The sequence below is a fragment of the Aspergillus undulatus genome (genome assembly GCF_047715775.1).
Source record: "Aspergillus undulatus strain CBS 261.88 unplaced genomic scaffold BDV17scaffold_64, whole genome shotgun sequence".
NCBI classification, from domain to species: domain Eukaryota; kingdom Fungi; phylum Ascomycota; class Eurotiomycetes; order Eurotiales; family Aspergillaceae; genus Aspergillus; species Aspergillus undulatus.
In genome coordinates, this window is record NW_027396668.1 from 105,056 (window position 1) to 130,464 (window position 25,409).

Here is a 25,409-nt window from a genome sequence, read left to right on the forward strand (position 1 = left end):
CTGAAAGCCGAAAGGATCTCCTCTATTGCCCCACGCGTCTCTGTACCCCACAAAGCCTGTCAGAGTCAACATTGCGATTGTGAAGATGAGCTCGCAGAGCTATTAAGTTTCGACGACGGGTCACCAGATGCAACCCAAGCTGGCGCAGATACAGCTGTCCAAACCCTGCCAAGCGGGCGATTGAACTGAAAAGGCAAAATTCGGCCAGAAACAATATCATATCGCTCAGCTACTGGTTATACCGAGTCTTTACGGGGTCGAACACGAGGTCGCTTGGTAAGGCTCCATCGAGCCAACAGTACACGGGAATTGACCAGTGCCAGAAGAGAATAATGCCTTTGAAAACACGAGGCTATAAGATCAACGCGGCGCTGCCGTCTACTGAGCTTGGGGATTGAATACTTTTCACCTGGGCTTCGTGTTCAATCGTATGCAGACTAAAGATCAACATGGCTAAAACGTGCATGATTCTCGGTCTGTTGACGGTCCTCACGCCGATCCTCGCCCTTGAGCCCAGGCTCGCAACTCATTCGCTTTTGGACTCCAAACCCAAAAATGGCGGTGTGAGCCGTCTTGCCGACTCAAGATCGAATGCCAGTCTGCACTTTGCAAGAGGTCTTGATCGCGTTGACGGCCTCGCCCTGCTGCCGCGACAATCGACATGCCCAAGCGGACATTGTAAGTCTTCCATCGACCCAACTCGCAGGCCAAAGGGACCTAACATGGTATGTAGATAGATGCCCCCTCGGCGCCGCTGTGAAAACGATCAGAACTGCACCGAGGGCGGATGCTGCGATAAGCCCAACATTGGCTGCGGCGCCGATGGCTGCTACAACCCAGACGAAGAAATATGTTGTCGAGCCCGCGGTACCCACTGTCAACTTGGATATGAGTGCATGCCGTCCTCAGGCTGCTGTCCGACAGGCCACCAGGAATGCGGCGCCGATAGCTGCTTCGACCCCGAAGAGGAAGTTTGTTGTCCTGAAGACGAAACAACTTGCGACAAGGGCTATACCTGCGTAACAGACGGATGCTGCCGCGAAGGGTATAAAGAGTGCGGCGCGGATAAGTGCTACGATCCTGAGGACCGGATTTGCTGCACGACGGGGGATAACGCGTGGTCTTGTCCGCTAGGAGAGAGATGTTGCGCGGCCTCGTAGAGCTGCTATGATCCCGATACCGAGATTTGCTGCGACGTTGGAGCATGCGATGAGTCTGGAAGCTGTTGCGAGAACGAGTGTTGTGACGCAGATGAACGGTGCGGTAGTGATGGATACTGCACAGCGACGACAACGAGGTCCACGACGAGTACTAGGTCTTCGACAGTCACAGAGAACGATAGCTTGCCGACGGATATTGACGAGAGAGATACTCAGTATATGGCAGCTCGTTCTGCCATCTGCATTGCTTTGGGGATTGGTCTAATTTTTCTCATTGAGAAACCCAGCGTCCATATAAGTCCATAATCTTCCATGTCCCGGCCAACCCGGCCTCATCACCCGACTAAGCCATTCGCGATTGACAGGTTCTGGAAAATATTATGTGTCTCTCTCCCTTTAATCCTCCCATATTTGAAGCCCCTAACTTCCGGAGCCTCCACATTTTCCAGCAGCTTCTGCGCCTTCTCCTTCCCTTCTTCACCCTCAGCCCCACTGAGTCCAAAGGACTAGTCAGGATCCACGGCTATGACCGTCCCATCGGAGGCCGACTGCCAGTCTATCAAGAAGAAAGGCATCTCGAGATAGTCTGGATCGTCCTTGTACGGTCTCTTTGACCGAAATATATCCCAAGTGGAGTCCTCTATGCTTCCATCATTAGACCACTTAGTCCACGGCACAAAGCAGGCTACTTTCTCCCAATCAGGACCGCTCTTCTCAGCGCTCGTTTCAGTCAAGATATCCTCTCAAGAGCCCTATAATGTTCTGGGGTAAACGAGTCAGTAAGGTAAAAGAGTGAGATTGAGTTCATCCATCTGTCGACCGCAGTCCAGGGCTTCGGTGTCGGATAGAACGGGTTTTGGTACGGAACAAGGAGCTCAAACTTATTCTCCATTTCCTGTATCTGATGCTCCATTGCTACATCTGTGATAGTCTTGAAGGGATTGCCGTCGGCAGCACAGTTGGAGCGGTTAGCGGAGTACGGCGGATTGAGGGCGTCGTGACGGTCTCGAGACTGTTTTGGGCAACCACGAGGGGACCTTCTCTATTGCAGTAGACCGTGACGAACGGCGAAGACTTCTTTCCTGCCTCATGGAGCGGATGAAGGAGGAAGTGCGTCATGTCATTAACAGCAGTCTGGATGGGATACGCATATGCCTCCCACAGGCGAAGGATATCCTTCGTGAGGGGAGGTGGCCGTGGTCACATTCAACCAGACGGACAGGGAGCGGCTTCTTTCCGCTCTTCTTCTGTGTTTGCTCGATCGTGTTTTTGCCCTCATCGATGGTTTCCCGGGTCTCATCCACAGCCTCTTGGATTGTCGATCGCATTTCCTCTAGTTTCTCAGCTGTGGTCAGAAACAGAACGAATATGTCCAGATTCCGATCAGCCTCGGGGATAGCATTCAAGATGGACCGCTCCAGGTTTTCGTCGCGGTCATAGCCACAATCACTGGCCTTTCCGGTGAAAACGCCCCCGTCCGGTTTATACAGCACCATTCCATACTCGACACTCATGTCTGAGAAATTCCTATCAGGAACAGAAACGTTGAGGTACCGCAAAACATCCAGCGATACCTCATCCTTCTCATTCTTGGCAGTGAGACATGCGATAACCTTCACTTCACCCTGCTTTTTCTTTCAGGCACTCTCATGGCAATCATAATAGAAAGGGGGCCGAACTTACCCCATTGCGATGATCACCGTTTGTCTGGTGTCTCGTTAGTCCATCGGCGTCATTAATATTCGACCAGCTCGAGCTGAACGCGCCGATCGCGAGGCTGTAGATAGAGGTTCGCTCGACTATCTGCGTTCTCGATCTGGTCCTGCGGCTGAGATCACATCACAGATGCCTCGTGCAGATCGGTCTCTAGGGCCGCCATGTTGTTATTTGGACATCCTTGAGTGGTGGGCTTTGCTGAAGATTGACCACAGTGTCCTGAACGTCGTTGTCGACCCAATCAGTCCTTACACGACCAGTAAGGTATCTTCAGCATTCGAGGGCTTGGAAGGACATCGTTTGAGTTGAAAACACGACATGCTGGGAGAGTTAAATGAGATGACAGGTTGATATTCGACTGAGCCTCTGAGGTGGTTCGTTTTCCGCAATCCAAGAGCCACTGTTGACGCCGTCACCTTGGCCATCCAAACACAGCCTCGTTGAGCGCTGATCAAACCCAGTCCTGCAGCGAGGATTTCACCCACTCCCGCGATTGGCCTGGTGTCGTGCAACCCGGACACAGCGCAGTGTGTTACTGCTTCTGGGGCAAGATAGACAGCATCTAACAGCACGGTGACGTGTGATAAGGCAGATTTATGCTCAACTCGGCCCCTCGCTGCGCTGGACAGGTACTGTTCGCTCCAACAGACGTCGATGCCAGCGCTGATCAGCATAATCATCCAACCATTTACGATTGACGAGCCTCCTCACGCGGTCTTTTCCGCGGCGCCCCTAACCTGACACAAGAGCTTGGTGAGTCTCCGGGTTCCTTGACTAAGAATGCGCATTTTTGCTGCACATCCAGGCCTCAGCCGCTTCACAGGCTAATCAATCACAGATTCAGAAGGCGGATCCCTGTCCTGGACGGATGAGCCTCCATAGACGTGCTGACTCCCTTTCCCCGGATCCAGACTTTCGCATCCGCTGGTTCCTGCGCCGGATCCCCACCCGCCATGGATGACTACACCGGCGAGAAACGGCCATGCTATTTCCCCGAGGGTAATCTCGCTCCGAATAACGTCCCTTGCTCAGGCGAAAGATATACTTCTTGTTGCGGCTACCAAGACATTTGCTTGTCGAATGGTCTTTGCTTGGCTACTGAGGTGCAGCCCTACGTAATATCGCGAGGAGCATGTACGAACCAGAATTGGGACTCGGGTTGCCCTGAGTACTGTCGTTAGTCCTTTCTTCAACCCATCAAGAGCATATTGAAGGGTACTAACCCGTCTAGGGGAGGACACCCCGGACAGAGGCAGCTCAATCATCAACTACAGTTTCGATATCAGTAAACCCGAGTCGAGATACTGCTGCGGCTTGATAGGCGCCAACAACGGGACAACGAATTGCGGTAATGGCAGGGAGCGCATCACAATCGCCACCGGCTACCCGTTGCCCGGGGTCGGTCTCCTGGCAAACACCACCTTGCTCAGCCAGATGCAAGACGACCAGACTTCAAATTCCAACGACACGTGCCTGACCCAACCAACTGCCGACTAACCTGAATGTCATGACACAGCGATTGGAACCGGAGTTGGGGTGCCACTTGGTGTTATTGCTCTTGGATCGATCGCATGGGCTCTCTGGGAACGAAGAAAGGGCAAGAAAGCTGTCGCCGCAGCAGTGGCGTCTGCTGAAATGGCAAGCCTCAACACATGTCGGAGCTGGGCACAGAGAGCCCCGTGGCAGAACTGCGCGCATAGTGAGCGGGATATCGCTGTCGAGTTAGGGTTTCCAGTTCAGGGTCACTATTTCATATGTTCACGGCGTTTGTGTGTTTGTGTGTCTGTGTCTGTGTGTTCATGTTAGCGTTCCTTTTCTTAGCAACTACGCCTGTAAGGCCCAAGCTAATACCACACCAAACCAACGATAATCCCTAACTCAGCCTCACATTCGCCGCTTGGAATAAGTTAAATTCCTTCGATTCTCGACCAATACTGGAGAGACAATCCAGGCCTCCAGTATTCCCTGCATTGCCTGCAAAAGGGATGGTGACAGGCGGTTCGAGTAGGGCGCAGCCACTGCACTGGCACGGCCCACGAGATGGCTGATTGGGGCCGAAACTGACAACTCCAGTTGCCTAACGCTCTGCCACAACGCACGTCCACGAGTCAGTGACGCGAGCAAGGAAGCTTGCACTTGTTGTTCGTATTCTTAACCCGCTCAGACTCTTTTATCTCTTTTTCTAATCTTTATTTCAGAAACATCAAGACCAAGATGGCCACCGGCACCGGCACCAGCACCAACAGACGAGTCACCCGCCCCCGATCGCGCAACGGCTGCATCACCTGCAAGTAAGTTCTCTTCATCAATATATATTCCAGAAAAAAAATACTAATAAGACCAGACTCCGCCACGTAAAATGCACCGAAGAAAAGCCTTCCTGCGCACAATGCCTAAAATCAGGCCGGAAATGCGACGGGTATGACCCCGACAACGCCTCGCAAGCCCAACTGCGCGCGCGCATCGCAGAGCGCCATAAACCCATCGACAGAGACACATTCTGCGCCGACCACCGGCTCGTCCTGCGTCAGGAAACGCGGACCGAGCGCCGCTACGTCGACTTCTTCTACACGCGGACGTCTACGGCCTTTGCGGGGTTCTACGACAGTAAGCTGTGGTCGTATCTTATTCCGCAGTTTGGAGAGCGCGAGCCTAGTGTGCGGCATGCTATGACTGCTATCGGGGCGATGCATTCGAGGGTTCAGATTACGGCTGCGGCTGCGCTGCAGGATGGTTCGGGAACGGCGCCGTCTGAGCGGTTTGTGTTGGAGGAGTATAATAAGTCTATTCAGACGCTGGTGAAGTCGCTCTCTGCTGCGCGGGGGGAGAGTATTGATTTAACCCTCACGACGTGTTGTCTCTTCGTCTGTCTTGAGATGTTGAGGGAAAATCAGAAGGAAGCACTGGACCATATCGAGGCGGGCCTGCGGATTATCCATAAACACGAGCAGTCCAGTTCGTCATCGACCTGGACCAGCGAGCTATACCTCCAACTCCGCGACCTGTTCCTGAGACTGAACCTGCAAGCCTCATTCATGGGCCGACTCTTGATCCCCCTGAAATTCACATCACCAGACACAACCCGCTCAAGCGCGGGCCTAATGGTATACGGCAACATGCTCGAGGCAAGATCCCACCTCGACAACCTCATGAACAAAGCCCTCCTCTTCATCCGGTCCGTCGGGATCATGCGTGAAGAGCGCGAGCCAGCGCTGCAACTCTCCTTCGAAGCTGAGCAGGAGGCGCTGTGTCAGGAAATGGCTGCCTGGCGCTGGTCGCATGATAAGTTGCTTTCGAAGCTTGGGTCGAAGATTAGCACGTCGGACCTGTGCGCCTCTTACCTGCTACGGATATACTACCACACGGCTCTTCTGTGGGTTTTGGTCGTGTTAGCGCGCGACGAAGACGCGTATGATAACTACACGGCGGACTTTGAGACTGTCGTTTCTCACGCTGAGGAGGTCGTCCGTCTTACTGGGGCTTCTTTATCTACATCCTCATCCTCATCCTCTGACAAAGGCAAAAGCCCAGCCCCAACGCCAACCCTCGAATCAACATCAGCCTCACCAGCCTCATCCTTCTCCCTCGAAGGCGAACTAATCGGCCCCCTCTACTACGCCTCCTGCCGCTGCCGGCACCCCTCCATCCGGCGCCGCGCATTAACTATCTTAAAGCACTACTCTAAGCGCGAAGGGATGTGGGACGCACAGCTCTACGCGCGGGTCGCGAAGCTCGTTATCGAAGTTGAAGAGAGCCAGTGCGTGACTCCGCCTATGACTGAGAGGGACATTGGCTCTTTGAGTCGGGTGTATGAGGAGATCCAGTCAAAGGAGAAGTTGGAGAATCCGACTCAGGTTGTGCTTTATATGAAGCCTGAGGGCGTGGATGGGCCGTGGTGGATGAGGAGTGTGTTTGTTGAGTGGTAGGGAGCTATGGGTGGTATGAATCTGGACAGAGTATGGAGGAGGGGGCATGTTTTGGGTGGTTTGGTGGTTTGGTGGTTATACCCGATGATTCCAGTGCTTGCTTGAATTGGATTTTTATTCTTTGCCCTTTGAATTATTTCCTCTCTTCTCAGATCGTATATACCAAATTTAATTTCAAATTCATGGCCGGCCGGCTCCAGCTGATATTCGATCCCTCCATACTTGCTCCTGGACCACAACAAACTTCAACTTTTACCTAAACCCAGGACCGCACGACACAAGCGACGCTGCCACTTTTCCACTTACCCAGAACAGCACAGCACTGATGTCCTCACCACAGACCGGGTAGTGTGCCGTAGCCCCTTCAGCCATGACCATGAACGTCAGGCCTCATCTAAATCAAGCTCCACATAGATACGGCATAGCGAATCAAAAGCCGTCAGCCTAATTCCCTGAAGAGTTCTAGAACGGCGTTGAAGAAAACCAGCCTAGGCAGATAAGTATCTTACCCAGAGTATAGTACGTACTATGTCTAAGCCTCCGCCACGAGCCCCCCGCAGTCCAACGCAACGGAGCCAAGGAGGGCTGACGAATGTACATACATGAGCAGTGTAATTCGTATCAAAGATAGAAGATCCAACGGCCAGTGCTCAGCCCGAAAGCAGTCCCGAAAATCGCCAGAACCCTAAGACGCATTTTGTCTCTGCCTGGCTGCGTTTATGCGAGTGTCGGCTCCGCCACTTCGCAGGTGAGGCAGAGCAGAGAAGAGCAGCAAGGTAGGCTTGAGATTAGTCGCATGATCCCCTAAAGTGGTAGGTAAATCGTAGGTCAGCGCTCTTGTCTCCTATGGAAGATTTGGTAAAGATGCGGAGGTAATAAGTGTGCTCAGTGGGAAGGCTTTACCGTAGGTAACTTAAGTATAAGATACTGTTAGGAAGGAGCCCAGAGCTTGGGACTAATCCTTGTGATTATTTGCTTAAAAACATCAATTCTTCCAACCCTATCATTAACACAATGAGCATTCTCAGTCAGCTTGCGGGAAAAGACTCTGCATTGCATCGAGGGTTGAGCTCAGAAAGCTCGACTCGACTCGATTGGAGAAACACAACCTTACTCACAACCCTAGATATGAAACATGGATTTGATAAGGGTTGACCATGTCCATCTCAGCACGCAGATCAGAGAAGAACCCAGAGGGCTCCACGGCTTTGGGGTTTAGGACAATTACATCGTGGAGACTGGAGATATTGGTGGATATTTTCGAACCGTCTGCGGTAGCAAGTGCAGATCACCATGGCCATGGCCAGGTATGACGGGCTTTTAATATATAAAATAAGCTGGGTTGTTAAAGAGCCAACACCCGGCCTCATAGCAAGGTATCGAGAGGGTATGTTCTACTGGTAGTGCCAGATCTAAGTTTTGCCTCCAGGAGCTACAGCGAGGTCAAAATGTCCCAGACTGTATTATTATGTTGCATCAGTATTCTCGCCCTCTTACATACCATAGCCAGATCATCGGCATGGCAAACTCCCCCCGAATACGCCCTAGCCCCATCCCCCAACGGCCGCTACCCAGGAAAAAGCGACCAGCGCGCCATTCTTCTGGCAAGCAGACACAGCATGGCTCCTCTTCCACCAGCTAAAGTACACCGAGGCCGAGACGTACCTATCTGACCGAGCGTCCAATGGCTTCAATGTGGTCCTGGCTGTCGGATTCACGCAGATAGGCTTCGACAGACCGAACCGGAACGGGGATTTACCGTTCTTGGATGAGGATGTCACGAAGCCGAATGAAGCTTATTGGGGGTTTGTCGATAGTATTGTGGATTTGGCGTGGCAGATGGGGATTAGGGTTTGCTTGGTCCCTGCTTGGGGGAAGTTCGTGCATGGGGTCGGTATACCCAATAGCCTACTACTAACAGTACCGTTGATTTTTGTGAGCGAACTGACTAAACTACCCAGATAACTCACCAAGTGTTATCAACTCCACGACCGCAAACCCATTCGGGAACTTCATCGGACAACGTTACCCCTACCTACCAAAAAACCCTAGTCGCAGACACAAACCCCTACTGGCAGAACAAGACAGCCATAAGGGATGACTACACACGTGGTGGCGCGGCTCCAGAGTATCAGGTCACAGACTGGTCCCCCGTCTACGACGACCTAGCAAATGGGATTGTCAACGGTGAGCGATAAGCCATCGATTCGTTCTCTGTATCTATGTCTAGCAACATTACCAGTCCAGTGAACGGTAACCGGCGTCCACTACTAACAACCTACCCTATAAACTAATAGTTTAATAACAGTCTACTAGCCCTTGTATTATTTTACTTCTAGAGATAGAGACTAGCTAACCCTTGACTTAAATTAATCTAGATATATAGATTATACCCCTAATATACCAATCCTATGGTAGAATTGCCGACAGGGATAGGAGACTGTCAAGATAATATATGTTACTAGGTTAAAGCCTGGACTAGTAAATTAGATATACCCAGTCCTGGATAATAAGCTATATTATAAAAATAGATATATTAATAGCAAGAGTAATAATACAGTCTAGAATACAAGTAATATTTAGATTGGAAGCTAGCAGGCTATATTTTCAGGTATAGCAGGGGTTACTTATAGTATAAATATAGTTATATAGATAGCTAGCCCGGGGTTATTTAAGGCTAATAGGACTAGGGGTACTGATAAGTAAAGGTTAAATCTTGAATTACTAGGGTCAAGTTAGATATAGTATATTTAGAAAATTATAGTAGATAGAAGCAAAGGGTTATACTTTACGCGGGTACTTACGCAGGATATTATTATAGGTAATTTCGGGGTAGATAACTCCTGTGTTATAGTAATAATAGATAAGAATAGTGGCTGGATCATGGTATATATGCCTAGTAGGGAGGAGTTTAAGATCAATACACGGAGCTTGAACTACGGCATGACTATACAGGCAAGCTAGTATAATCCCTTGAGTAGGATATATAGCAATTTTAGATTCTTGTAGTATAGGAAGAACAGGGCTTTTACGCCTCTAGAGCCTGGGAGAGATTAGGTGCTGGTTCTAGAGATACTATAAGTATCTATACTCATGTGCCTTCATGCCCTAAATAGGGCAGTCAAGTAAATCAAGTCGAAACAGCGTAGCAAGTCCCCCGACAAAGACCCCCCCGACTCCTTACCTCACCGCTCCCGAGCCGGTGGCCCAGGCCCCAGCGTGGCAAGGGCTAGACTGCTGTCCGATTTACCTAGATAGGCATCAAACCCAACCAAAGCATGGATCTTCAATTGCCCAATAACAGCAAATGGTGCAAAGAGCCTTATGGGGCGAGTTGATGAAAGCGTGGAGTCGTCGTGGATGAATGTGGATACCATGCGGACACGCTGAGTCCGGGTTAGATTCGGGATGTCTATGTGCATTGCCAATGTACACTGATTGTAAACGGAGTTTTATATGGATCTAGGTTGTCGGGGATTTGGGCCGGGCACGGTTGACGATTGACAATGAGCCGCATCATAAAAGTAGTTTAATTTGCACGGGAGGGCAGCAAATGCAATGCCCGCCGGTTCGGATGATCTCCGGGCTTAAGAGTTGGCTTTTTAGTTTTTTGCAGGTGCAGCGGGCCTATTGCGATGGGCCAATGGTATAAACACTGAGTCTCAAGCCGAGACCAGAACCATAGGCACGCCACCGTGTATTTGTTTAAAAGTTGTCCGCGGAGATTCAAGGGCAGTGGTGTGCTGTGCGAACAGACCAGGATGGGCTTTGGGAGAATGCAGCGTGTCGGACACACCCCGTCGAGTAGATTAATCTATAAGCACTGTGTCTTTCAGGACTGTCAATTAAATGATTCATGGCTTGTAGCGGTGACGACCGCAGGTTTGTATACTGCGTAAAATCGCAAGCAGTTATCTAATCGGGCAAGGTGGGGCAAGACATCATCATCCAGACTGACAAGAACGAGGAGGCATCCATGTAGCTAGACGTAACACAAAACCCCTCATTCTAGTTCATATATAAAGCCCCAATTCCAGTCATAGTCACAGCCTCCTCAACCTATTCCAGATTACATTCACTCTAAAGCATCATGGCCGCCGCAACCTCCAAACGCCCCGAAATCATCGAGATCGCACGTGGCCTCAACCACGTCCCCATGTGCGACGACTACGAGCGGATGGTCTCGGGCATGCTGTACTTCCTTCCCTTCTGCCCACCCAATACAATTGGTATATCTAACAGAAGAAAAAAGATATAACCCCCTCCTCCCCAAACTCGCCGAAGCGCGACACCGTTGCCGCGGCGTGGCAACAGACTACAACAATCTCGACACGAAATCCATCTCGTACGATGATATCGCTGATAAGCGGCTTGAATTGCTCAGGAATGTAGTTGGGCACGCGGGGGAGGGAACATTTGTCGAGCCGCCGTTTTGGCCGGATTATGGGGCGAATGTTAGTATTGGGAAGGAGTGTTTTGTTAACTTCAAGTATGCCACTCAACCATCTTCCTTCCCTATACTTGAGCTGGTATTGATAGCGAATGAATACAGCTTCACAGCCCTAGATACATCCCTGATTGTGATAGGCGATCGAGTGCAGCTGGGCCCAAACGTATCTATATACACAGCAGGCCACGACACAAGCATCCTGTCGCGACGGAAATTCGTTGAATTCGGGCACCCTGTTTTCATTGGCGACGACTGCTGGATTGGTGGGAACGTGGTTATCCTCCCGGGGGTTACGATTGGGGATGGTTGTACGATTGGTGCGGGGTCTGTTGTCACGAAGGATATTCCGCCCTTCTCGGTGGCCGTGGGGAGTCCCTGCAAGGTGCGCAAGACGATTCAGAGCGCTGAGGAGGAGATGCGGGATCCGGCAAATCCGTATAGGGATATGCCGGAGAAGTCGGAGTAGGTAGATAGGGTTTCATCGGGATGCTTTGGTTCAACTGATTGGTCAGACTGTGAGATGGAAAGTCGTTATGAGAGGACTAGAACGACCAGTCAAAATAGAGATAGAAATATTCGTATACTTTTGAGCGGCCTTTCGTTCATCATCATGGATTTGACATTTCTTGCCCGGACAATATTGTATTATATCCCACCTCTCTGTTCCCTTATTCATCGGCGCACAAACTGGACATGCAATGGCGGCAGCGTAGTGGTAAATGTATCCAAAGTCTTGGTCTCGAATAGCTCTCTAGATTCGCCCTGTGCAAAACTCATACCATAGAGCTGTGCTAACTTTGAAACCGAGATGCGAAGGCTCATGAGAGCAAGGTTCTTTCCAGGGCAGACGTAGGGACCTGCAAGGGGAGGGGAAGAACTTAGTAGCAATCCAAGTAAAAAATCTTTCAACATTCAGACTGGAGCCTGAACCCACCATATAGGAATGGGAAATACGGAGCATCAGGCTCCCGAACCATATCCTTCTTCTCATTCCATCGCTCGGGGACAAATTTCTTCGCATCAACATAGTACCTCTCGTCCGTCTGAAGCAACTGAGTCGGGACAAAAACATTCACATCACCGGGGACGTATACCTCGTCAACTTGCAATCCCTCGGCTGGTGTAACGCGATATCCACCCGTCAGGACGGCAGGCCGCAATCGAAGCGTTTCGTTGATGATGTCCTCGAGATAGCTGATATTCTTGATTTTATGATAAGCCCACTCTGAGGGACCGCCGGGCATAGCCTCATCTAGGAGACGCTGTAGCTCAGCTAGAATATCTGGACAACAGCATTATGGTGATTAGCAAGAACGAAATGAAATGGCAATCTGTGTGGGGATCAAGGATGCCGTAGTCTCTGAGACTATGAGACGGTCTTTAGTCGCTGTCGCTGCCCAGGTCACGGGAAGCCTTCCCTCAACGGACTCTCAACTCTCTGGTTCTTTCTCTTCAACTTCATTCATGCATCCATGGTTTTTGAGCCAACGACTACCAGTGCCTATTCCATCTCTTCCCAGTAACTGCTGACGCTATGTTCTACAGGACGATAACGCTCTCGCTTGGGGACTTGCTTGGGAGCTTTTGGGAGCTTGCTGCGGCGCAGTCGGCGTGCATCTGTACTCCACTGTGGATGCGGCCCGGAGACCGTCCGTCGCGGAGTATGAGTATACCGTGCTCTCAACAAATCACCGAACGCTCAATCGGACGCACGGGTCCGCATTATGATCGCCCCTTCGGCCAAGGCATTTCAGTTTCTTGATTGAGTGATCCGTCCTTGGTACTATAGCAGGAAAGTTGCATGGAAACATCCCGTCTAACATGAATAAAGGATTAAAGGAACAAAAAGCCGGCCGATCTCTTACCAACGGCCCAAACTGTCATTTTAGCACTCTGTCAGCCACTATCGCAATACTGAGACTGGTCTTGATATAAGCCCCAACTCTGTCGGTGTTACTCGGTAACATTCACATTCAATAGCGAAGCCTACCTCTTTTACTCTCTCTGTTGAGGGGAGCCCGCAAAGCTGGGATAGGTGATTGGCCATGGCTGTCGAAAACCTTCAACCGCTTGCCTACATTGTCATCACCGTTGTCTTTGCACTGGGCACTGCATCCATATTTCTTCGCCTTTACTGCCGATGGCGCCTTCGGACTTTCGGTCGTGATGATGTCGCTGCCATCTTCCTCTTTGTGCGTTGGTGTTTGCTATCTGCAAAAAACCCATCTAACCCATTGCACAGTGTGTCAATAATGTGCAGCAAGCGATTTTGTATATGTTTCTGCATTACGGGTGTGGACTGTTTATATGAAGCTATCCTCGTGGCCAATTCGCCGTTCTGATGTTGTCCCATAGGCCCAAGGACAAGGCACCAGATGGTATTCTCACAAACATCAACACGGTAATGTCTGTTTACACCAAAGGCGTAGCAGCAGTAAATATACTGACCGGTAGATGCACCTTCTTTTTGTGGAAGAGGTATTTTACATGTTTGTACACTTTGTACTCCAAACAGATTTTTCTCCTCTTCTATCTCCGGCTCTCGCCGAAAAGAAGTTTCCAATGGACTGTCTACGGGACCATGGTTATGTGCGTGGTTTTCCTTACAGTTGAATGGCTCTTGGCCTTTCTGCAAGCTCAGCCATTAGATGCATAAATTCATCCTGAAAAGTATCCAAATGTCAAGCGCCTGAGCGAGTACGTGGTACAAATGGTCCCAACTGCATTGGTATGATATTCCCTGTCCTCTTTCAGCCCCTCGCCCAGTTGTAAGATGCGCTAACAAACATCTCTGCTTGAAATAGAATGCATTCACCGATGTTGTTATCCTTATCCTCCCCGTGCCTACCGTCCTAAACCTGCAAATGAGTACTCGACGCAGGATTGCTGTTCTTGGGATCATTTGCTTCGGATCCCTATCCGTCGTCACAGCGCTATGTCGCTTCTTCGTGCAGAAGCAGCTGATTTATAAGCCTGATACTTCCTACATCATGGGACGAATGGTCATCGTGGCAGGTATTGAGATTGAGGTTGCAGTGGTGGCGGTCAACTTGCCGGCTTTTCGATCTCTATTCAGCAATCTGGTAGGAAGCTCCCATGAGGCTTCCAGCTATGACCAGTACAGCCACAATCAAAGAGGTGCGCATAGGCTCTCGAGTTTGAGGCCACGATCACAAGGTCCACGGAAGGGGCTCACATTTGGGTCAAGGAAATCCCAACCGCGTACGGATCGTGGAGCTACCCTAACTGGTTCCGAAGAGGAACTTATGCGGCAGCAAGGGAGTAGTACTAATGACTTGAAGATCCATGTCGTTACAAAGGTTGATGTAGCATCCCATCAGGCCGACGATTCTATTGGGGTGAACCTCGGATTACCTTCAACGAAAGGTAAAAAGCATGTTCATGCGCGGGAATGATCCAAATGGGCCCTAAGCCTGTAAAGTTTGAACACTGGCAACAGGAGAAGACAATGATAATTCATGAATAGCGCATCTACTAGTGTTCATTTGGGAAGCAAGCAGGGACTCCACTGCTTATTGGCTCTACTCCCGCAAGTTGCCATGATCCCCTCAGCTTGGCCCCCAGTCTCGACTCAGCCGCACCGCCAACACACCACATCATGGCACCTGGCCTGTTGTTGCCTACTGCCTATTGCCTCGCGTGCGGGATATGGAGTCCCACCCTTCTTTCACCCAGGAAACCTCTCAGAATTAAATCTCAAGCTTAACTCAAGGGCAACCCCGAAATGGCACACGAGCCCGGCCCCCGCCCTTCTGAAGCCACAGCAACCCCATTGCGATATCGAGGGCAGGACAAGGGAAAGGAAGAAGAGCGTGCTGACTACGAGCACAACCGCAGTCGCAGTCGCAGCCGCAGACGCATCCCAGTCCGCGGCAACTCACGCTCCATCTCCCCGCCAATTCGTTATCGACGACGCTGGAGCTCTCCATCTCCAGATAGATTGGAATACTTTGACTCCCATCATGACCTCTTCACCGCGTCTACTTCTCAGCAACAGCAGAAGTCTCAGGACCGCTGCGTTCTCCTAGGCCCCTTTACTCGCGAATCATACCTCACGACCCATCCAGCTTCGACTTTGGACTTCAACACCTGGCTCCCGTTGCTTGCGCTCGGCGCCCCGGAGACATGGTACGCGTTTAGGGTCGACGAGACCCCGATCCAGCTTTCGACAAGGCAGCCGCTTCTTGCGCCGCCGCAGCGAGGCTCTTACCGCAGAGGGATCCCAGGCCCGTTGGGCTGAGGGTTCCGAGGCTTGCGGCGGGGGCTGCTTTGCTCCCTCCGGGCCCGACCCTAAAGCGCGAAGATGGTGTCAAACCCTCTGAGGCGGAGGCAGAACTAATCTACCTCTCTATTCAAAGCATAATAAGCGGCCACGGAGCACACACCTCGGGCATCCCCGATCTCGCGGGAAATAGAGTGACGGGGCAGAGTATTTACCGGGTTGTCAAGGCGGGGAGTAGAGAGGAGGCAGCGGCTCAGGCGTTTTATGCGGCGGGTGGGAATCGGTGGTCGACTGTTTTTACGTGCGTTGTTGCAAATGAGGCGAAGTCATCTGGACGGGTGTTGATTTGTGATGAGGAGAGGTATGAGAGGGTTAATTCTTTGGAGGAGCTTGTTGGAGCTTTACGTGAGAATCGGGCGGGGATGAGGGTGTTTTATTGATTCTGTGGTTGGTTTGTCCTTGTATGTAGGTAGTATGGCAGCGAAGGGGGACGGAAACTGTTACCTTCAAGGGAAGGACGCCAAATCTCTTCATCATTGTGATCAAGTGCGCCCATCCGCAGAAGACTGATCTCATACGACATTCCGAATCCAACACGGAGGCACTAGGTGCCCTACTTGGAGAAAACCAGGCACAAGCCTTGGCTTCCTGGCTTCCCCGCATATCCAATTTCCCTGCCCTGAAGATCACACTGCAGTTGTTTCATCTATACGAACCAAGCACGGCGAGAAGTCATACAATGATCTGCCGTGTCGAGATAGGTTACGGCTCCGGTCCGGTCCTGTGCCTGAACGAAACGGAGGTTATACCCAAGACCCAAGTCAAACCAAAACTGATCAACCCAGAACCTGATAGATACCAAGTATAAATATGTGTATGCCTCACGTTCCTTGCCCTCTTTCTTGCGTCTTCTGTCCCCAGCAAAGCGCCATCTGAGAACTATCTTGTCTTGTCTTCACGATGTCTTTCAGACGAACAGCCCTTGCTTTCTCCCTCTTATCCCTACTCTTTCAAACATTAGCCCAACAAATCGGCACCCCCGAGACCCATCCCCCCCTCACAACATGGCACTGCACAAACTCCCACGGCTGCACAAAACAAAACACATCCGTTGTCCTCGACGCCGCAACGCACAACATCCATTCAATCCATGACCCCGAAGTATCATGCACAACCCCTTCCGGAACCCTAAATGCCACCCTCTGCCCAGACAAGCAAACCTGCGCGGAGAACTGCGTGATCGACGGATTCAGCCTTGACGAATACATCAATCGAGGCGTCGAAACGAACGGGGGGACCCTAACGCTAACACAATACCGCGACGACGGGAATGGGAGTCTGGTTTCTGTTTCGCCGCGCGTCTATCTTCTGTCCGGAGAGGAAGAATACACCATCCTCCCCCTCCTTCATCAAGAATTCACATTTACCGTCGATGTCAGCCACCTCCCCTGCGGGATGAACGGCGCATTATACCTCTCCTCCATGTCCCCAACCGGCGGCCAGAACAATAACCTCAACCCCGCCGGCGCAACCTACGGAACGGGTTACTGCGACGCGCAATGCTACGTAACGCCGTGGATCAACGGCGCCGGGAACGTCGAGGGGAACGGAGCCTGCTGCCACGAGATGGATATCTGGGAGGGGAATTCGAGGGCGACGGGTTTTACGCCGCATGCTTGTCTCTACGCACCAGAGGACGTTCCCGGTGGAGAGGAGGAAGGGCTAGGGCAGGGTGTGTACGAGTGTACCTCTGACGAGGAGTGTAATGGGCCAACCGGGGAAAATGACTCCGTTTGTGATAAGTGGGGGTGTGGGTTTAATCCTTATGCGCTGGGGGAGACGGGGTTCTATGGGCGAGAGGATGTTGAGGGTGGGTTTGTGGTTGATACAACGGCGCCGTTTACGGTCGTGACGCAGTTTCTCACGGCTGATAACACGACGAGTGGTGCACTGGTTTCAATTCGGAGACTATACATCCAGAACGGCAAGATCATCCAGAATGCACTAGTTGATATAGGCAGTTCCGGCGCCGAGACGAGGTTCTTGAACGACGCGCTGTGCGGCGCGACGTCATCTTGGTTTGACGGGTTCGGGGGCATGCAGGGGATGGGCGAGCCGCTTGGCCGGGGGATGGTGCTTGCTATGAGTATTTGGAATGATGAGGGGGAGTACATGCAGTGGCTTGACGGGGGTAATTCGGGCCCTTGTAATGCGACGGAGGGGGCGCCAGAGAACATTGAGGCTACTGTGCCGGGGACGAAAGTGGTGTTTTCGGATTTGAGGTGGGGAGATATTGGGTCGACTTTTCGAGCGCACTAGAAGAGTAGAGTGTGTATGTAGTTGAGATTGTGGATTTTGGTCTATGTCGTCAGTCATGTTAAGTATCGTACAAGGTCCGCCAGATACCGGACCGTTAAGCACCAACCCCAAAAACCTCCTTAACAAGCATCTTCTTATTCACTGCATCACAAACACATATTAGTCAAAACAACATCAAGCATTTAACAGAATAAGAACTCACCCTTCCCCATCGCATTCCTCGGAATCGGCCCATCGAAAACCTTCATCTCAGACGGCAACTTATACCCCGCAAGCCGATCCCTTAGCGCGCGACGCATATCCATCGCTGACCAAGGCTTCCCATTCTTCCCGGCGCCCGCGGCTTCAGCACTGAGCACGACGATGGCGGCGACTTTTTGGCCCCATTGTTCCGAGGGGAGGCCGACGACGGCTGCTTCGGTGATCTGGGGGCTATATATTAATCAGTAACTATTAGATGGACATGCGAATGCGGTAGGCGGGGAGAGGTAAGGTTATATCGTACAGAGAGAGTAATTCCCTTTCCACCTCGAGAGCGCTAACTTTCTCCCCGCCGATTTTGATAATGTCGACGCTGCGTCGGCCCTGGATGAAGTACATTGGGCCCTTAGCCCACTTTCCGCTCTTCTCATGCCCTGTATTCTCGACAGTCCGGCGAGCAGCGACATCGCCCGTCTTAAACCACGCACCATTCCCATCTTCGTCATCGACGAATGCTTCGGCCGTGGCCTTTTCGTTGGCCCAGTACTCGGCGAAGATAGTCGGGCCACGGAGTTGGATCTCGCCCTCGCGGGGTCGGCCATTGGAATCGTTTTCCTCACCGGGTGCGATGATTTTGTTTGTATCCGTGTCAACTAGACGGACTTGCACGGAGGGCAGAGGCCAGCCGACGCTGCCGTCGACGCGGTCTGCGAAGTGCAGACCGCAACTAAGCGCCATTCCAACTTCGGTCATGCCGTAGCGTTCGAGGAGAACATTGCCGTTGCTTAGATCTGCCCAGGCCTTCTTTGTCGGTGTTGGAAGGGCGGCGGAGCCGGAGATGTTGAGGCGGAGATGCTCCGGGGATATTCCAATTTTCGCAGCATCTTGGATCTCGGGTGGGAGAGTTGAGAAAGTCGATAGGAGTCGGTTGTAGATTGTAGGTACGGCGTTGAGAAACGTGACCTTGTCTCTTGTTCCCTCTGGTAGGAATGGCTCGGCGAGTCGGTTCCATACCGCGGTTGGATTAAATGGGAACATGAACTCGATCGAGGAGCCTGCTAGGATGGGGGTGAGGATCGCATTGACAGTCCCATGGATATGATGCAGCGGCAGAAGATGCAATAGTCGATCGCCCGGGGTATACTCCCACGCTTGTAACAGCGAAGCCGCCTGCGCCGCGAGCGCAGACTGTGGGATCAAAACACCTTTCTGGTCACGTTAGCCTAGAGCGCTTTCTCACATTCGAAACGGATATTGACCATACCGGCCTATTCGTCGTCCCGGATGTATAAAGCATCATCCCGCCATGACCGCCGTTCATGTTCTGTAATTCCACACCACCGATCCCAGTCGCACCAGTCATGATCTTCTTCCGGACGTCTAGGGTAGGCTTGCGATCTAGCCCCTCCCTCAGGAGCCTCCGCGCCATATCCCCATACCGCTCCGTCGTGACCAGAACCCCCGCCTGTGAGTTATCCATAATGTACTTCAATTCGTGAATTGGAAACGCAGTCGATAGCGGAACGGCGATTGCGTCGCTGGCTAAGATCGAGAAGAGCATTACTTCACAGACACCATCATTAGCATGTAAGCCACTAAGTGGAAGTACCCAAGGCAAGAAAAACAGTACCTACGTAATCGTAGCTATTCTCCGCCAGGAACGCGACTCGCTCGCCGCGCAGCGCATCGCGCGCCCTGGCTGACTGGAACAGCCGGTCTTGGGATTGCAGGATATCTGCGACGAGATTGCGGTATGTGAAGGATCGAAAAGAGGGGTTATGGAGCACGGCGAGACTGGTTGGGTCGTGGTTTTTCAATGCGCGGAAGAGAGGAAGGTTCGGGAGGGTCGCGAGAGATCGGCAGGGAGATAGAGCAAGGCGCGCTCTGCATGTTTTGCAGGTGAAGAATGGGTTGATGGTGCTGCGGGAGGAGAATAGGAAGCCTCGTGAGGCGGAGGATATTGTGCGTTGGTGCATTGTGAGATCAGAGTGTGAGGAGCATGGTCCTGTTCCTGCAGCAGGAGATGGAGAAAAGATGCGTTGATGTCATGAGATTGCGGTTTCGGAGGGGCCGTTGAGATGAGATTATGCGGTGAGATTAGCACGACACGGTTGACATGCCTATGTCAAGCACAAGAACTCCGAGTTCAAGTAGACTGAATATTGTAAAGTATGAGATAAAGCAAAGCAACCTCGGTCTCGCCGATCAAAAGCAACCATTCCCAAAAAGGCAACGGAGCTCTCTCCAATCCGATCCCGATAAAATCGAATGACATTCAACTCCAAGTCCAACAATAGTACCACAATAAATTCAACGCGAAAGCTCAAAAACTCAGTTCACCGTTCTCTCCCTCACGTTCCCAGTCTTCACATCCAGGGCTAGCATCATAAATGCCACGTCCCATCCCCTTACTATTCGGCCTAGCTCCCCGCCGCCTGCTCTCAACCACAATCCCCAGAATGACCTCTACGCCAATGGAAGATCTCATGAGGGAGAAGGTGCGTTCTTATATAATTTACAATACTCCCCTCCCTCCCTCTGCCAAAGAATCAGCGCTAATACCGTTATCCTACTAGCTCTCAAAAGAGTTCACGCCTACAACGCTCCTCATCCGCAACGACTCACATCTCCACGCGCATCACGCGCCAATGCAAGGCGTTACGTCGAAGGAGACGCATTTCCAGTTCGTCACCCAAAGACCCCCCGGCTCACATATCTACGGGCTATTAGGCGCATTGCTAACTAGTTTGGCTCTAGTGTAACGATTACGTCACCCTCGTTCCAATCGAAGCCGCAGCCCGCGAGACATCGGATGGTGTATGCTTTATTGAAGGAGGAAATGGCAAGGGAGGGTGGGATTCATGCGTTGCAGTTGAGGACGAAGACACCGGAGGAGGAACAGAGGGAGAAGGAGAGGCAGGCGCAAGCGCAGGCGTGAGCTGTTTCAGGCCTTCTTTCTAGAGAAGCCGAGATCGCGACTGCAGATGTGGATAACAAAGGAGCCTACATTTATATACCCAATGCAAAGAAATATTAAAATTATTAGAGTGATTGACTATTACATGGATTCTAGCGCCAAGGGAAACCAAGCGAAGAGAGTAATATATACACAACGATAAAGACAATGCGCATCCAGTCAATGAGCAGCGACGGGGACCATCAAGCCGCGGGTATCCATAGATGCAGCTATACATGACCGTCAGTGGGTAATAAGGGAATTGAAGAATGCTTTTTTAATGATAACAAAACAGCTGAAGTGGTATAGCCGGTGATACAAAGGGAATAAACAAGACTGTGCGGAGGGCATAGAGGTTCGGCTTACCGTGCGTGTAAGAATCATCACGACAACGATACCAGAACATAAACCAGGAGACAGAAAAGCAAGGGCAAATTCGTTTCGAACAAGGTGTGGGAAAACTAATCGAACAAAAGAAGCAGCAGTATTAGAGGGACATATCCCCGCCGCCAGTACATCGAGATGAAATGCCGAATGCCACTTTGTGGCGGTGGAGTCGATGTGGCCTATTTATTCGCCTGCGTGACAGCAACGGCAATAGCCACGACAATGGCAATTATGATGACTGCAAAACGGTCGCTGTTAGCCGCGCGAAAGCAAACAGGTTGGGTTTGATGCTACTTACTAACGATGATCAGGGCGTACCACTTCCATTTCCGGGCCTTGCGCGCACTTACGATAGCACTGTCGAGCTGAGTGTTCGCATTGCCAAGATCCTGAGCAACATTCTCTGCCTGTTGATCGATGTTGACAACGTTTTGCTCTTGTTGCATAACAAGCTCGGCCAGTTGATTGAATAACTCTTGGAGTTCAATCAAATCCGACGTAATCTTCCTGATCAGGGCAGAACGCGCAGCGACGGCGTCTCGTGTATCGTTGGCTCTCTTCGTTCGGCCTCCGGTGACCTTTAGGAATAAGTCAGCGTCAAGTACTAACGCACATTGGGCTGAACTCTTACCTGGAACGCCTGTTGCTCACCAGCCAGGATAGCCCGGACGCCCGCTTCTTCTTCTTCCATACTAGCTTCTGGGTTATCATACCTCCACCGCCGGCGCACCTGCTCCTTCAACTTATTCTGAAACGCCGACTGACTCTTCTGGTATTCCTCGAATTCGGTTCGAACGGCACGACTCTGAACCTCAAGCTGCTGCTGAATATTGCCAGAGCCAGGTGTCTTCTTGATTCTCGCGATATCGTCGGTGAGCTTGCGGAAACCGTTTTTGAGATCCGTCTCAATTTCCTCAAGAGCTTGGCGACCGGTCTGGTCTTCCCTTTCTGAGTTCGAATCCAGAAAGGCATTCTGGGCAACGGCAAGCCGGTTTTCACGCTGGGCACGGAGAGTCCTAAGGCCATCCTTGATCTTGTTGACCTCATTCAGTAGAGTGTTGGGGTCTGCGGGCCGTTGCTGCACGGGGTTCATTTCTGGTCATTTCGGTTAGTTTGCGAAGCTTTTTATCTGAAGGAATGATCGCGCGTACCAACATCTTGGTTGTACGGATTTTGACCATAGCCCTGGTTGTTGGCATAGGGATTTTGTTGAGGCTCTCCATAAGCAGGATAGGCATTGTTGTAGCTCTGTCCGTACTTTGAGGCAAGTTAGCGAATTTTTTGTCGCAGTAGGGCGCCTAAACAGCTTATAGGGGTAGCGAACGACGTCCGCATTAAACGTGAAGCGGGGACACGTACACTCATTGTGAAGATAGAACGAAAATGCGCAGTGTAGGATATCAGGTATTCGAGAAGACGAGATCCTCCGATGCGAGGTTAAGGAGCAAAAGCGTGTGGTATGCGCAGAACCACTGGTCGGATCCGCGGAGAGGGACGACGGAGGGCGCGACACCGATGGACTGCGGCGGATGACGGAAGCAGCGGAAGAGAGAGGGGTCAATTAGGTAGTGTAACACGGGGGAATGTCGAGGGAGATGTGGCGATGATTAGGAAGAAACAAGCGTAGGATAAAAAACGAGAGGAAGGGGGAAAATCAGAAAATCAGCTCCTGACGACGATGACGGGTGAGACAAGAGGACCGACTCCGACTCCGTGCGAGAGGCTGAGCACCAAGTGGCGCGCTGGCGGCACGACGCTGCTTAGCGCTGCCCGGGGGTTTCGCAATGCCTCCCTCCAATGAAATATCTGCAGTTGCTGTCCCTGTTCGGTCGCAAACAATCACCGCCGCGAGGTTCGAGAGTCCCTGGAATTGGTCCCTTAATTTAGTCCCTTGATTTAGTCCCTTTTTTCTTTTGTTTCAGAAGGTGTCTGATGAGAACCACCTCACCGAGTTTTGTTTACCTCGAGGGCGCTTCTGGACCCCTAAATAGTTCGATGACGATCGTCGACTCCCCCTTTGAGTCTCGGCATACCATCACTGTGAATAGAAAAGCCTTGCAAATCTACGCCTGGAGCCTCATCGAGTGTCCTATCTTTATCGTCTCGCATTCATAAGGTTTTTGTGGCCGTACATTGATTATTTTGGTGCCTTGGAAGGCAGTGACGTTCTTTAATTGGTCGTATCGTATGGCGCCGTTACTGGACCTGCAGCTGAGGGCGGTCCTCAGCCGCGCTAGATCTAGGAGAGACAAACACAAGAATAGGTATCAGTATATGGCCATGGGGATTTCTCTCTCTGTCCTGGAACATTCAAGCAGGGCGTGGGTTGGAGTTAAGCCAGGCAAGCCAGTACATCATCGCAATGAGCAGGAGCAGCCGTCTCGAACGAGGCTACCTCGAATACCATGAACCAATACGAACAGAAATAATCTCTTTCAGGCAGACGGAGTAAACAAGATGTCAGAAGCCGCTCGCTTGATAGAGGGAATAGCCAATACTTAGAATTAACGGGGCTGATTTGCACGACAACGGCAGATTGACTCCATGACCTCATAGAATCGCACGGTAGGAATAACTCATGATATATAACGGTGTCCAACTGTCTGTCCATGGCCATTACTGGCCAAGAGTAGCAAGTCCGGACGCAATCTCTTCAACAACATCCCTCTTCTGCAACCCCTCAACCCATCGAGACGGTATTGCTTCGAGTCCGTAAAATGCCCCTGCTAGACCCCCATAAACCGCACCCACGGTATCCGCATCCCATCCCAGACTGACGACCTTCAAAGCCCCACTCTCAAAGGTCTCCGTAGTAAAGAGCGACCACAGGGCAGCATCAAGCGTGGAAACCACGTAGCCCGAGGAGTCGATGTCGCGTTCCGGCGTTGCTTGCCAGTCTTGGATCCTTGTATACCGACTCAGCCGTTTCTTTACATTTTTGTCCTGAAAGATGGTAGAAGCGACTTCTGCAGCAAGTTCTTCTTTGCTGGCACCATTCAAGGTGCGCACGAAGAGCTTGGTGTAAATCTTACAGCATTCCGCGCAAGTAGGATACGGATGAGTAGCATCTGAGGAAGCAGCGGCGTGCTCCAGTGCTTTGTTCATGTCCCGGAAATATACGAGGCCGATCGGGGAAACGCGCATGAGTGAGCCATTACCGCAGCATCTCTACTACAGTCAGTCTTTAGTCAAATTAATTCTGATCAAAAGGGGAATACCTCTCTCTTCAGAACACGGTCAATTGCAGGCTGGCCATTTTCGTGACCCAGCGGGTCATCCCTCTGAACATCAGGTGATTGGTCAAAGTATTGTTTCCAGATTGTCAGTGCCTTCGCTGTAGCGGAGCCAATATCGAAGCAGTAATCAGTCGCCGAGAGATAGCCATGATCGTACCAATTGATGTAGTTCCGGATTGCGGATTGCGCAACAAAGGTGCCTTTCGAGTCGATGTGGGCCTTTGCCAGACACAAGGTCAAGGATGTGTCGTCGGTCCATGTCCTGAGTGAATCAATATGGATTGGTTTTGGTGTACGGAAGTATATGTTTGAAAGCTATACTCACCCTGGAACAAGGCTAAAGTTGGCGTTGTGTTGAAAGTCGGTCACCGGGTCGAAGCTGCCCCGCGGCTGGAACTCCACCGGAGCTCCGAGAGCATCAACAACTGCCACCCCAAACACCGATCCCTTGATTCTAGACTTGATAACGCCAGCTTCCATTTTCATCCGCGTGCTTGTCGGCCAGATGTGCGCATTTACAGAAATAGGTGGAACGGGACAAGTGACAGCCTGTCGATTTGCAGATGGACTCAGCTGGCGCCAAACACAGCCTCCTTCAGTGTCGCTGAGATCATCAGCTCAAGAGTCATCCATTGGCCCTCAATGCTTTGCCAGTACTTTTGCAAGAAACCATGGACGTTAGCCCTGGAAGGCTGAAACAGGGGAATATCGGTAGGCATCGTTATGTTCCGCCGTCCTCGCGCCATGCCTTTAGCACTTTATAAAAGAGCTGCTAACCCAGTGGTATAGCGGTATTGGGCATTGTGGAAAGCTAG

At 51.4% G+C, this 25,409-nt stretch overlaps 15 protein-coding genes across 15 annotated transcripts; 8 read left to right on the forward strand and 7 right to left on the reverse strand.

The window, feature by feature from the left end:
* Positions 1-449: 449 nt before the first annotated feature.
* BDV17DRAFT_295187 (uncharacterized protein) lies at positions 450-1,023 on the forward strand (the record flags this gene model as incomplete). The annotated part of the gene is made up of 2 exons (XM_073763005.1): positions 450-678; positions 734-1,023. 2 exons carry the CDS (start codon positions 450-452, stop codon positions 1,021-1,023), a joined length of 519 nt encoding a protein of 172 aa, XP_073611527.1.
* An 809-nt stretch (positions 1,024-1,832) lies between these two features.
* On the reverse strand, positions 1,833-2,174 carry BDV17DRAFT_207168 (uncharacterized protein). Its single transcript, XM_073755353.1, has one exon. The coding sequence runs from the start codon at positions 2,071-2,073 to the stop codon at positions 1,891-1,893; it is 183 nt and encodes a 60-aa protein (XP_073611528.1). The 5' UTR covers positions 2,074-2,174; the 3' UTR covers positions 1,833-1,890.
* On the reverse strand, positions 2,076-3,039 carry BDV17DRAFT_295188 (uncharacterized protein; the record flags this gene model as incomplete). The annotated part of the gene is made up of 4 exons (XM_073763006.1): positions 2,076-2,294; positions 2,381-2,785; positions 2,844-2,937; positions 2,999-3,039. 4 exons carry the CDS (start codon positions 3,037-3,039, stop codon positions 2,076-2,078), a joined length of 759 nt encoding a protein of 252 aa, XP_073611529.1.
* Positions 3,040-3,735: 696 nt separating this feature from the next.
* BDV17DRAFT_207180 (uncharacterized protein) lies at positions 3,736-4,753 on the forward strand. Its single transcript, XM_073755354.1, has 2 exons — positions 3,736-4,052; positions 4,108-4,753. The coding sequence occupies exons 1-2, from the start codon at positions 3,830-3,832 to the stop codon at positions 4,371-4,373; spliced, it is 489 nt and encodes a 162-aa protein (XP_073611530.1). The 5' UTR covers positions 3,736-3,829; the 3' UTR covers positions 4,374-4,753.
* Position 4,754: 1 nt separating this feature from the next.
* Positions 4,755-6,926, forward strand: BDV17DRAFT_207185 (Zn(II)2Cys6 transcription factor). The gene is made up of 3 exons (XM_073755355.1): positions 4,755-5,021; positions 5,075-5,167; positions 5,221-6,926. Exons 2-3 carry the CDS (start codon positions 5,091-5,093, stop codon positions 6,800-6,802), a joined length of 1,659 nt encoding a protein of 552 aa, XP_073611531.1. The 5' UTR covers positions 4,755-5,021; positions 5,075-5,090; the 3' UTR covers positions 6,803-6,926.
* A 1,033-nt stretch (positions 6,927-7,959) lies between these two features.
* BDV17DRAFT_295191 (uncharacterized protein) lies at positions 7,960-9,000 on the forward strand (the record flags this gene model as incomplete). The annotated part of the gene is made up of 3 exons (XM_073763007.1): positions 7,960-8,109; positions 8,351-8,692; positions 8,764-9,000. 3 exons carry the CDS (start codon positions 7,960-7,962, stop codon positions 8,998-9,000), a joined length of 729 nt encoding a protein of 242 aa, XP_073611532.1.
* A 1,973-nt stretch (positions 9,001-10,973) lies between these two features.
* On the reverse strand, positions 10,974-11,956 carry BDV17DRAFT_273986 (uncharacterized protein). Its single transcript, XM_073759067.1, has 2 exons — positions 11,355-11,956; positions 10,974-11,291 (listed from the first exon to the last, which is right to left on the reverse strand). The coding sequence occupies exons 1-2, from the start codon at positions 11,493-11,495 to the stop codon at positions 11,244-11,246; spliced, it is 189 nt and encodes a 62-aa protein (XP_073611533.1). The 5' UTR covers positions 11,496-11,956; the 3' UTR covers positions 10,974-11,243.
* On the reverse strand, positions 11,925-12,496 carry BDV17DRAFT_295193 (cytochrome P450; the record flags this gene model as incomplete). The annotated part of the gene is made up of 2 exons (XM_073763008.1): positions 11,925-12,109; positions 12,187-12,496. 2 exons carry the CDS (start codon positions 12,494-12,496, stop codon positions 11,925-11,927), a joined length of 495 nt encoding a protein of 164 aa, XP_073611534.1.
* An 801-nt stretch (positions 12,497-13,297) lies between these two features.
* On the forward strand, positions 13,298-14,668 carry BDV17DRAFT_300861 (uncharacterized protein; the record flags this gene model as incomplete). The annotated part of the gene is made up of 7 exons (XM_073764134.1): positions 13,298-13,444; positions 13,495-13,553; positions 13,676-13,686; positions 13,729-13,730; positions 13,768-13,860; positions 13,924-13,980; positions 14,057-14,668. 7 exons carry the CDS (start codon positions 13,298-13,300, stop codon positions 14,666-14,668), a joined length of 981 nt encoding a protein of 326 aa, XP_073611535.1.
* Positions 14,669-14,997: 329 nt separating this feature from the next.
* Positions 14,998-15,935, forward strand: BDV17DRAFT_295195 (uncharacterized protein; the record flags this gene model as incomplete). Its single annotated transcript, XM_073763009.1, has 2 exons — positions 14,998-15,401; positions 15,500-15,935. The coding sequence occupies 2 exons, from the start codon at positions 14,998-15,000 to the stop codon at positions 15,933-15,935; spliced, it is 840 nt and encodes a 279-aa protein (XP_073611536.1).
* Positions 15,936-16,368: 433 nt separating this feature from the next.
* Positions 16,369-17,864, forward strand: BDV17DRAFT_300864 (concanavalin A-like lectin/glucanase domain-containing protein). The gene has a single exon (XM_073764135.1). It carries the CDS (start codon positions 16,456-16,458, stop codon positions 17,812-17,814), a length of 1,359 nt encoding a protein of 452 aa, XP_073611537.1. The 5' UTR covers positions 16,369-16,455; the 3' UTR covers positions 17,815-17,864.
* Positions 17,821-20,157, reverse strand: BDV17DRAFT_207228 (acyl-CoA synthetase). The gene is made up of 5 exons (XM_073755356.1): positions 19,646-20,157; positions 19,280-19,578; positions 18,320-19,224; positions 18,017-18,246; positions 17,821-17,955 (listed from the first exon to the last, which is right to left on the reverse strand). Exons 1-5 carry the CDS (start codon positions 19,989-19,991, stop codon positions 17,909-17,911), a joined length of 1,827 nt encoding a protein of 608 aa, XP_073611538.1. The 5' UTR covers positions 19,992-20,157; the 3' UTR covers positions 17,821-17,908.
* A 46-nt stretch (positions 20,158-20,203) lies between these two features.
* On the forward strand, positions 20,204-21,066 carry BDV17DRAFT_273994 (BolA family protein). Its single transcript, XM_073759068.1, has 3 exons — positions 20,204-20,513; positions 20,592-20,698; positions 20,773-21,066. Exons 1-3 carry the CDS (start codon positions 20,406-20,408, stop codon positions 20,951-20,953), a joined length of 396 nt encoding a protein of 131 aa, XP_073611539.1. The 5' UTR covers positions 20,204-20,405; the 3' UTR covers positions 20,954-21,066.
* A 471-nt stretch (positions 21,067-21,537) lies between these two features.
* On the reverse strand, positions 21,538-22,723 carry BDV17DRAFT_295199 (syntaxin; the record flags this gene model as incomplete). The annotated part of the gene is made up of 5 exons (XM_073763010.1): positions 21,538-21,596; positions 21,657-21,936; positions 21,990-22,453; positions 22,510-22,615; positions 22,718-22,723. 5 exons carry the CDS (start codon positions 22,721-22,723, stop codon positions 21,538-21,540), a joined length of 915 nt encoding a protein of 304 aa, XP_073611540.1.
* An 858-nt stretch (positions 22,724-23,581) lies between these two features.
* Positions 23,582-25,074, reverse strand: BDV17DRAFT_300868 (ADP-ribosylglycohydrolase family protein; the record flags this gene model as incomplete). Its single annotated transcript, XM_073764136.1, has 3 exons — positions 23,582-24,526; positions 24,577-24,856; positions 24,920-25,074. The coding sequence occupies 3 exons, from the start codon at positions 25,072-25,074 to the stop codon at positions 23,975-23,977; spliced, it is 987 nt and encodes a 328-aa protein (XP_073611541.1). The 3' UTR covers positions 23,582-23,974.
* Between the last annotated feature and the right edge of the window lie 335 nt (positions 25,075-25,409).

Coding starts and splice junctions, on each gene's coding strand:
- BDV17DRAFT_207168 (XM_073755353.1), bottom strand. CDS start 2,073: ATGGAGCATCAGATACAGGAAATGGAGAATAAGTTTGAGCTCCTTGTT.
- BDV17DRAFT_207180 (XM_073755354.1), top strand. CDS start 3,830: ATGGATGACTACACCGGCGAGAAACGGCCATGCTATTTCCCCGAGGGT. Junction 4,053..4,107: donor GGGTTGCCCTGAGTACTGTC/GTTAGTCCTTTC, acceptor TAACCCGTCTAG/GGGAGGACACCCCGGACAGA.
- BDV17DRAFT_207185 (XM_073755355.1), top strand. CDS start 5,091: ATGGCCACCGGCACCGGCACCAGCACCAACAGACGAGTCACCCGCCCC. Junction 5,168..5,220: donor AACGGCTGCATCACCTGCAA/GTAAGTTCTCTT, acceptor TAATAAGACCAG/ACTCCGCCACGTAAAATGCA.
- BDV17DRAFT_273986 (XM_073759067.1), bottom strand. CDS start 11,495: ATGAAAACAGGGTGCCCGAATTCAACGAATTTCCGTCGCGACAGGATG. Junction 11,292..11,354: donor ATGTATCTAGGGCTGTGAAG/CTGTATTCATTC, acceptor TGAGTGGCATAC/TTGAAGTTAACAAAACACTC.
- BDV17DRAFT_300864 (XM_073764135.1), top strand. CDS start 16,456: ATGTCTTTCAGACGAACAGCCCTTGCTTTCTCCCTCTTATCCCTACTC.
- BDV17DRAFT_207228 (XM_073755356.1), bottom strand. CDS start 19,991: ATGCACCAACGCACAATATCCTCCGCCTCACGAGGCTTCCTATTCTCC. Junction 19,225..19,279: donor CCGGGACGACGAATAGGCCG/GTATGGTCAATA, acceptor TAACGTGACCAG/AAAGGTGTTTTGATCCCACA. Junction 17,956..18,016: donor GAGGAATGCGATGGGGAAGG/GTGAGTTCTTAT, acceptor TTTGTGATGCAG/TGAATAAGAAGATGCTTGTT.
- BDV17DRAFT_273994 (XM_073759068.1), top strand. CDS start 20,406: ATGCCACGTCCCATCCCCTTACTATTCGGCCTAGCTCCCCGCCGCCTG. Junction 20,514..20,591: donor AAGATCTCATGAGGGAGAAG/GTGCGTTCTTAT, acceptor TTATCCTACTAG/CTCTCAAAAGAGTTCACGCC. Junction 20,699..20,772: donor TCGAAGGAGACGCATTTCCA/GTTCGTCACCCA, acceptor GTTTGGCTCTAG/TGTAACGATTACGTCACCCT.